The sequence below is a fragment of the Zingiber officinale genome, unplaced genomic scaffold (genome assembly GCF_018446385.1).
Source record: "Zingiber officinale cultivar Zhangliang unplaced genomic scaffold, Zo_v1.1 ctg164, whole genome shotgun sequence".
Classification (NCBI taxonomy): Eukaryota; Viridiplantae; Streptophyta; class Magnoliopsida; order Zingiberales; family Zingiberaceae; genus Zingiber; species Zingiber officinale.
In genome coordinates this window covers 151,170-157,716 of record NW_024589855.1, presented here as the reverse complement: position 1 = coordinate 157,716, position 6,547 = coordinate 151,170, and the positions used below count along the sequence as shown (strand labels likewise).

Here is a 6,547-nt window from a genome sequence, read left to right as displayed (position 1 = left end):
TTGTTGTTATAAATTTGTATTGAATTTATAAGCAGGCTGGAGTTCTCCTAGAGTTTTGTTGAGATTCGTCTGCCATTATGTCATCTAGAGTGTGGTTTCTCGTCCATGCCCAAATAGTTGTTTCTGAATGCATATGCTGCCTGGAGTTATTTTATGGTTATATTAACTGAGACTCTCACTAGCTTGAAATAAATTTCTTTTATGAGTACTTACTCATAATGTTTATGCTATTGAGTTCTAAATGTTCAGGGAGTTTTTTGTTTGTTTGGCAGGTCTAACGTTGTGCTTATTCTGGAATATCATAGCAGTTACAACTGCATGGATTAAAGGACAAGGTATTTTGAAACTTGAGTGGATGCCTTCATATCAGAACTGGACTTATTTGACTTGCTTCTAACATGTAGACGTCAAGATCTGGTTTCTTGCGATTATATACTTCATCTCAGGTGTTCCTGGTGCATACGTATTATGGTACAGGCCTCTTTATCGTGCTATGAGGTACAACTCTATGTTAACCTTTTTCTATAGCCATTCAAGTTACCATCTACTAGCCCTATCTTTTAGATAGTATAAATGACATTGCAACATACATAGGACGGAAAGCGCATTAAATTTTGGATGGTTTTTCCTCTTTTACTTGGTATGTTATTGTCTCTTCATTATATATCAGGTTTTCAAATTTAGTGATGCTCTATGGTTCATTCATTGTGTCTCTGACTTGTGTGCAGCTTCATATTGCTTTTGTCATATATGCTGCTGTTGCTCCTCCAATATTTTTCAAGGGAAAATCTTTAACGTAAGTGTTAGTATTTTATAGGAAATTTAGATGGCTAATGATCTGTTGCCATTGATATGAATCTTGTTGATAATTTAAATTCAAACTTCTTTCTGATAAAGATCACTACTTGCAGCTTGATCTCAACTTATTTACTAATCTAATTATGTTTTTCATTTGATCTAACACGTGAAACGAAGTGGAACTGTTGGTCATATCCCTAGCTTATTACATCCAGGATAAGGGTTTGCTTTACTTGTGTTGTTAAATTGATACATGTACCTTGCATGCAGTCTTCGTGAAGTTTAGTAAAAAGCAGAGACAATTGTTCCCATCTTATTTTACTAATTGTTAAGACAATTAGATTCTTGGCTTGTTCAACCCTTGATTTCATTGATTGATCCTTGATGTATGCTATAAGGCATAGAACAAAAACAGAACTAAGCCTCACACAGAGGAAATCTCTTGGAGAATTCATAGTGTAAAATCTTAATGATTAAAAGCACATCGGGAACTACAATTATCACTACTAATGGACAATCCAAATTGAAGGATAACAAATCAAAATAAACTAATTACTAAACAACTCGAATTAAAACCAAACAACTCAAATTGGAATTTAAAATTCAAATATATTTCAATTTGATTCCTTTTCTTCATCATTATACTAGCAAGACCTCAACATGCTGCTATTATCATGCTACTAACTGTAATTATTGGATTGTTGAATTTTTCTAAATTCTTGAAAGAAAATATATAGTAAATAGTTGAATCTAGCTCCCGGCTTGAAACGGTGCAAGGATATTCTCTTGGCAGCTTGAGGTTCCTTGCTTGTCAACACTTGATGGCCTTAGTGGTTATCATTTTCCCCCCTTCTATTCGTTCTCCTTATTGGTCTTGGATTTATTTGCATTGGAGAACCTATCAGAAACCGTTCACCTTCTCATTTGGTAGGAAACAGAATCATGATCTTCGGCATTCTAGAATAAACATAATTTTAAATTTTTCTAATCCATACTGCAATTATCAGACTTCCAACTTTGTATGCTTATCCTCATACTCAGTGAAATATAAGAGTAAATTTTCTCCTATCCAACCTCCTAACATGATGGATTCTATTAGGAAATGTTTTTCAATAAAACCCTTCATTTTCAGTTTATTCATTTCCCTAGATAAAAATTTGGATGTTTCTTTTCCTGTAACATTATTGTCCTCTTAAATTACTATAGTAGTCTTGTGAGAGTGTCCACAAATAAAGGTGCCTTCTGTCTTGTGTCTTTGTAAATCAGTCGCCTAGTGATGGTGCATACTGATACTGTCTAGATTTCCTGCCATGTAACTACTAGTATATAGTTTTCTTGGAATTTACAACAAGAATAGACTTTAATTGATTAGCTTGATGCATTCCATTATTTGGTAAATATATCTTTTCTAATTTTCCATGCTTACTAGCAATTCACATTGAATCATGGACCTTATTGGATATATTGTTGAACAATGCTGGTTTCTGCACAAGTCCTTAAAGCTTGCACTGCTGGCAACTTAAACTCTTCAGAAGCACATATGCAATAAGCAAATGTTACACCATTACTTGAAATCTGATGGCCTAAGCTGATCTGCAAAGATTTTTTTTTTTTCTTTTACCTGTTTACCTTAATCCTGCTAGTAGGCATAACGAATTGTCAGTACATTTTTGAACATGATGTTTCATTGGAGATTGACACTATACAAATTTGAGGATAATTTGCTTTCTCTATAAAAATCATAACAAAATTTCATGTCCATGTTATCTGCTGCAGAGGTATCTTGCCAGCAGTGGATCTTATCAGTGACAAAGTTTTGGTTGGGGTAAGTTCTCATGTGCAATAAAATCTATCCATTTCTTGAAATCATATCAGTGCCTTTAGCCTCCTAATATTCTTGAAATCATAGTTGATTCTGTTGGTCGATGCTGGAATTATATAATTTATCCATTTCTCAAAAATTGTTCATACTGCACAGAGATATAATTGCGGAAACTGCCTCTTACAAAATGCAAGTAAGACTGCATACAATAGATCCAATATGGTCCGACCATTCCCTGGGACTCCGCATTGGCTGGAGCTTCGTGCATCGAGCTCCCCTTTTGCACATAGATATAATTGAAGGAATCATAGTCATTAAGAAAAAAATTGATAGGAGAAATGAAAGGGGTCCAAGGTAGATGAAGAGAGGCATTGATGTGGTGTGAAGATGACGATATATACTCTGGCTTGTGAGGATGAAACAAAGGAGAGATTGCTAATCTTGCCTAAGTTGTTCGCTTAAACTAGTCTCATGTTATTCGCTAAAGATGATATGATCATACAATATCCTTCCTTAATTTGTTATATATATATATATATATAATATTGAGCTTATCATGTGGTTGGAATAAGCCACTTCAGTTTGGTTGTACTAGAGCAAACAATATTAGACACAACCTGAATGCATAATGAGTTGACACAAATTAACTTGTTTATGAAGATAATTCATTTTAAAAAACACTAATAACTTTTATCTCATATAAAACGAGACTATTTAATTGTACACTTTATAAAATTATTTTTTAAAAATATGCAATTATGTTTGTATTATTTAATATAATGTTTTTTGACCCAAATGATATGATCAATTTATGATATGATTAACATAAATTTTCACCCTAGATTGTGCAATTGATAATTATATATTGACAACTAAGTTTGTATTTCATCTGCAATTCCCAGGCATAGTTTCTTCGCTAGTATTTGCAATTCAAATTTTATTCATCCATCCTTATAATTTTGATGCAAGCATGCTTTACAAGCTTTTCATACACAAGCCTGGCAATACCCAACCTATACTTATTCAAGTGAATAAAAAGGAAATGAATAAATCATTTCACTTATAGTAAATATGTGGATTTATTCATCCACTCAGACTCATTTATCCCTTCATTTTCTCGTACTTATTTACCTTTGGATGATTTACTCCTCAAGAGTAGTAGTGGTCAAGTGTTGAATGTAATATCATCACAAATTATGTGTGAAATAATCTCTGAAACAAGACTTTTGTTTTCTTAAATTTGGATCACATTTGTGATTGCATTTCTCTGCTTTTATGAAAGAAATTTCTCATTTGACATATTAAGGCTACCTAGCTCCATGCTACCGTGAACAGTGCAGATTAAGTTTGGGGTACTAGAGTCTGTACTTGGTTGTTATAATTGAGTGGCAATCACTTTTCCTTTATGTATGTTGGCTATAACGATACAAGATAACAACATATTAATGCAAGGGACTTCCCTTCCATAAAATTGTAGAAGAAAAGTTAAGAGTGATTTACCTCCCTTAATAACCTAGGGACAGTTGTGAGGGGCGCATGGGGTGAGCGTATTCACCTTTCTGCTAAAAAGCTAAAACGGACTCTAAAGAAAACAAATGTTTTTTTTTTTTTGTTTCTGACTGTTCTTTGTTGTTTTCAGATCTTCTATTTTGTTGGATTTGGTTTGTTCTGCCTGGAGGCACTGATTAGTGTTTGGGTCATCCAGGTGATTTTCTTTTCCTTTTCTATTTACTATTTACTATGTACTGTGAAATATACTACAAAAGTTGGCATGAAGTTTGAGCTTGAACAAATTTCTTTTATTCTATCTTAAAATATTCTTTTGCTCAACTGTTCTCGCAATCCCATGCAGCAAGTGTACATGTACTTCCGCGGGAGTGGAAAGGCAGCAGAGATGCAGCGTGAAGCAGCACAAGTCGCCATGAGAGCGGCGATATGAATATCATCGTTGTCAGTGCTCTCTCGACCAAGTGTGTATTTGATCTGTGCTCTAGTTTGCTTGTTTCTTCTCGGTCATTCATGCAAGTCATCATACCATTCAGGTTTTGGTTGCTCGAGTCATAACAGTTTTCGTCGTTTATTTTCATTTGGGAATCATCTAGTGCGTGTATAGCTCTTCTCCAAAGCCCTGTTCTTACTCATCTTTGCTATCTTCAGTTTTCCCTGTAAATTTGTGGTGTGTTTGTTAACGAGTTATGATCCATATTTATTTGTTGTTACATGCAATGCTGGTTAGAACATATCTAGAATCAAAATTTTAATGCAGCATTAGACTCTCATTATTGGTGCAATAGTAGAATTGCTTCAATACCTGATAAGATTAGACTGTATAATAGATCTAATATAGTCCGATCATTCTTCGGATTTCATATTAAGTAATTTAACAGGGCTTTGTGCATCCGATTTTAAATATTCGACCCTGACTCAGTAATTTAACAAAGAGTAAAAATTTAAGAGAGCCCTCTTTATTTTTGTTATTATAAGGGCATTTTAATTAAAAAAAAAAAAATCAAATTATGCCTCGTCTTACTCTTCATTCCCTAAACTAAATACTGTTGGAAGTAAAATTATTTTTCTTTAATTAGATTGCCACATATTAAGTATTATTATATTAATATATATATTTAACTTAGTTAAAATTATTTTAATTTGATTAAAATTATTATAATTTAATTAAATTAGTTTTAATACTGATATAGGCTACATGTATAAGAGCTTTATTTAAAAGTTATTACGATAAAAAATTGATATTAGCAATTATGTTATTACAAACGTTTTTAGGATATTTTTTATAGCCGTATTGTTTTAATATTTTTTAAAAAATTAGGCATTTTTTAGCGATTATATATATATATATATATATATGGGTCATCCTAGAGGACCCGTTATGATAACAGCCTTTTTTACCATTAGAGATAATTTAGATGTGTATTCGACTAATTCTAAAGATGTTTTTCTTCTTCATTTATTTATCGAATAAATTTGAAATATAATTTATAGAGAAATTCATGAAAATTTAAATTTAGAAATTAATCTTTTTATTTGTTCTAATTGGCTTTATTACAACTTGATCTTTGATATAAATGGTCATCTTGCACTTTCTTTGCACAATCTAGTAATCGGCTATATTACAAATTGAGCTTTGGGATTTCATAATTCACATTTTGCCCTTGATTGCAGCAAAATTATAATTTTACCCTTGAATATTTCACTGCTTATTTTTATCCTTATAAAATATAATTTACCTCCTTATTCTTGAGAACAGATCTTTTGTTTTTTTTAATGATCAAAGGATGAACCATTCATAATTACAACCAGATCTGTTCTCCTTATTATCTCGTTTTTATTCTTTCTTTTGAATAATCTTATTAATTGTTGGCACTATAAATTTCATAATTCGCATTTTTGCCATTAATTTGACTACCTTTCTAATTAAATTACATAGCGACAATATTATAAATTACCCTCGATTTTTTTTCAGATCTCCGTTTTTTCAATCTCATAAAGTATATGTAAATTCTAAAATTATAATTTAGCTCCTAATTGCCATTTTTATCCTTTCTTTTACAAAGCATACAAAGTACGATATAAATTAACCCTTCCAATTTTGTATTTCACAAATTTCACTGAATTGCCAATATGGCAATTTGGTCCTCACAATTTTTTTACTTCTAATCTTACCCTTATTCTATACACTTTTGTTATGCAATATCACAAGCAGGCCTTACACATTTCATTATTGTACATTTTCCCCTTGTACTTGACCATCTCATAATGGAACTAAAAATTTTATGGGTGTGAGTGGTAAAACATTCAAAGGAACAATAAAAAAAAATTAAGATTCTAATTCTACTACAGATAAATATTTTAAATGTCAGACTTTTGAGTGTGTAGAAGTTATATTTAGATTTATCTAGTAGGTGATCT

The 6,547-nt window shown here is 31.8% G+C and overlaps 1 protein-coding gene across 1 annotated transcript; it reads left to right on the top strand.

The window, feature by feature from the left end:
* Positions 1–226: 226 nt before the first annotated feature.
* On the top strand, positions 227–4,899 carry LOC122036446 (secretory carrier-associated membrane protein 1-like). Its single transcript, XM_042595759.1, has 7 exons — positions 227–335; positions 405–498; positions 595–640; positions 729–796; positions 2,575–2,623; positions 4,260–4,325; positions 4,473–4,899. Exons 1-7 carry the CDS (start codon positions 242–244, stop codon positions 4,557–4,559), a joined length of 504 nt encoding a protein of 167 aa, XP_042451693.1. The 5' UTR covers positions 227–241; the 3' UTR covers positions 4,560–4,899.
* Positions 4,900–6,547: the final 1,648 nt, after the last annotated feature.

Bases quoted from the DNA above. Each gene is read 5' to 3' on its own strand.
- LOC122036446 (XM_042595759.1), top strand. From the start codon at position 242: ATGTTCAGGGAGTTTTTTGTTTGTTTGGCAGGTCTAACGTTGTGCTTA. The intron at 641-728 runs GTATGTTATTGT...ACTTGTGTGCAG, and splicing joins GGTTTTTCCTCTTTTACTTG to CTTCATATTGCTTTTGTCAT. The intron at 4,326-4,472 runs GTGATTTTCTTT...AATCCCATGCAG, and splicing joins TTAGTGTTTGGGTCATCCAG to CAAGTGTACATGTACTTCCG.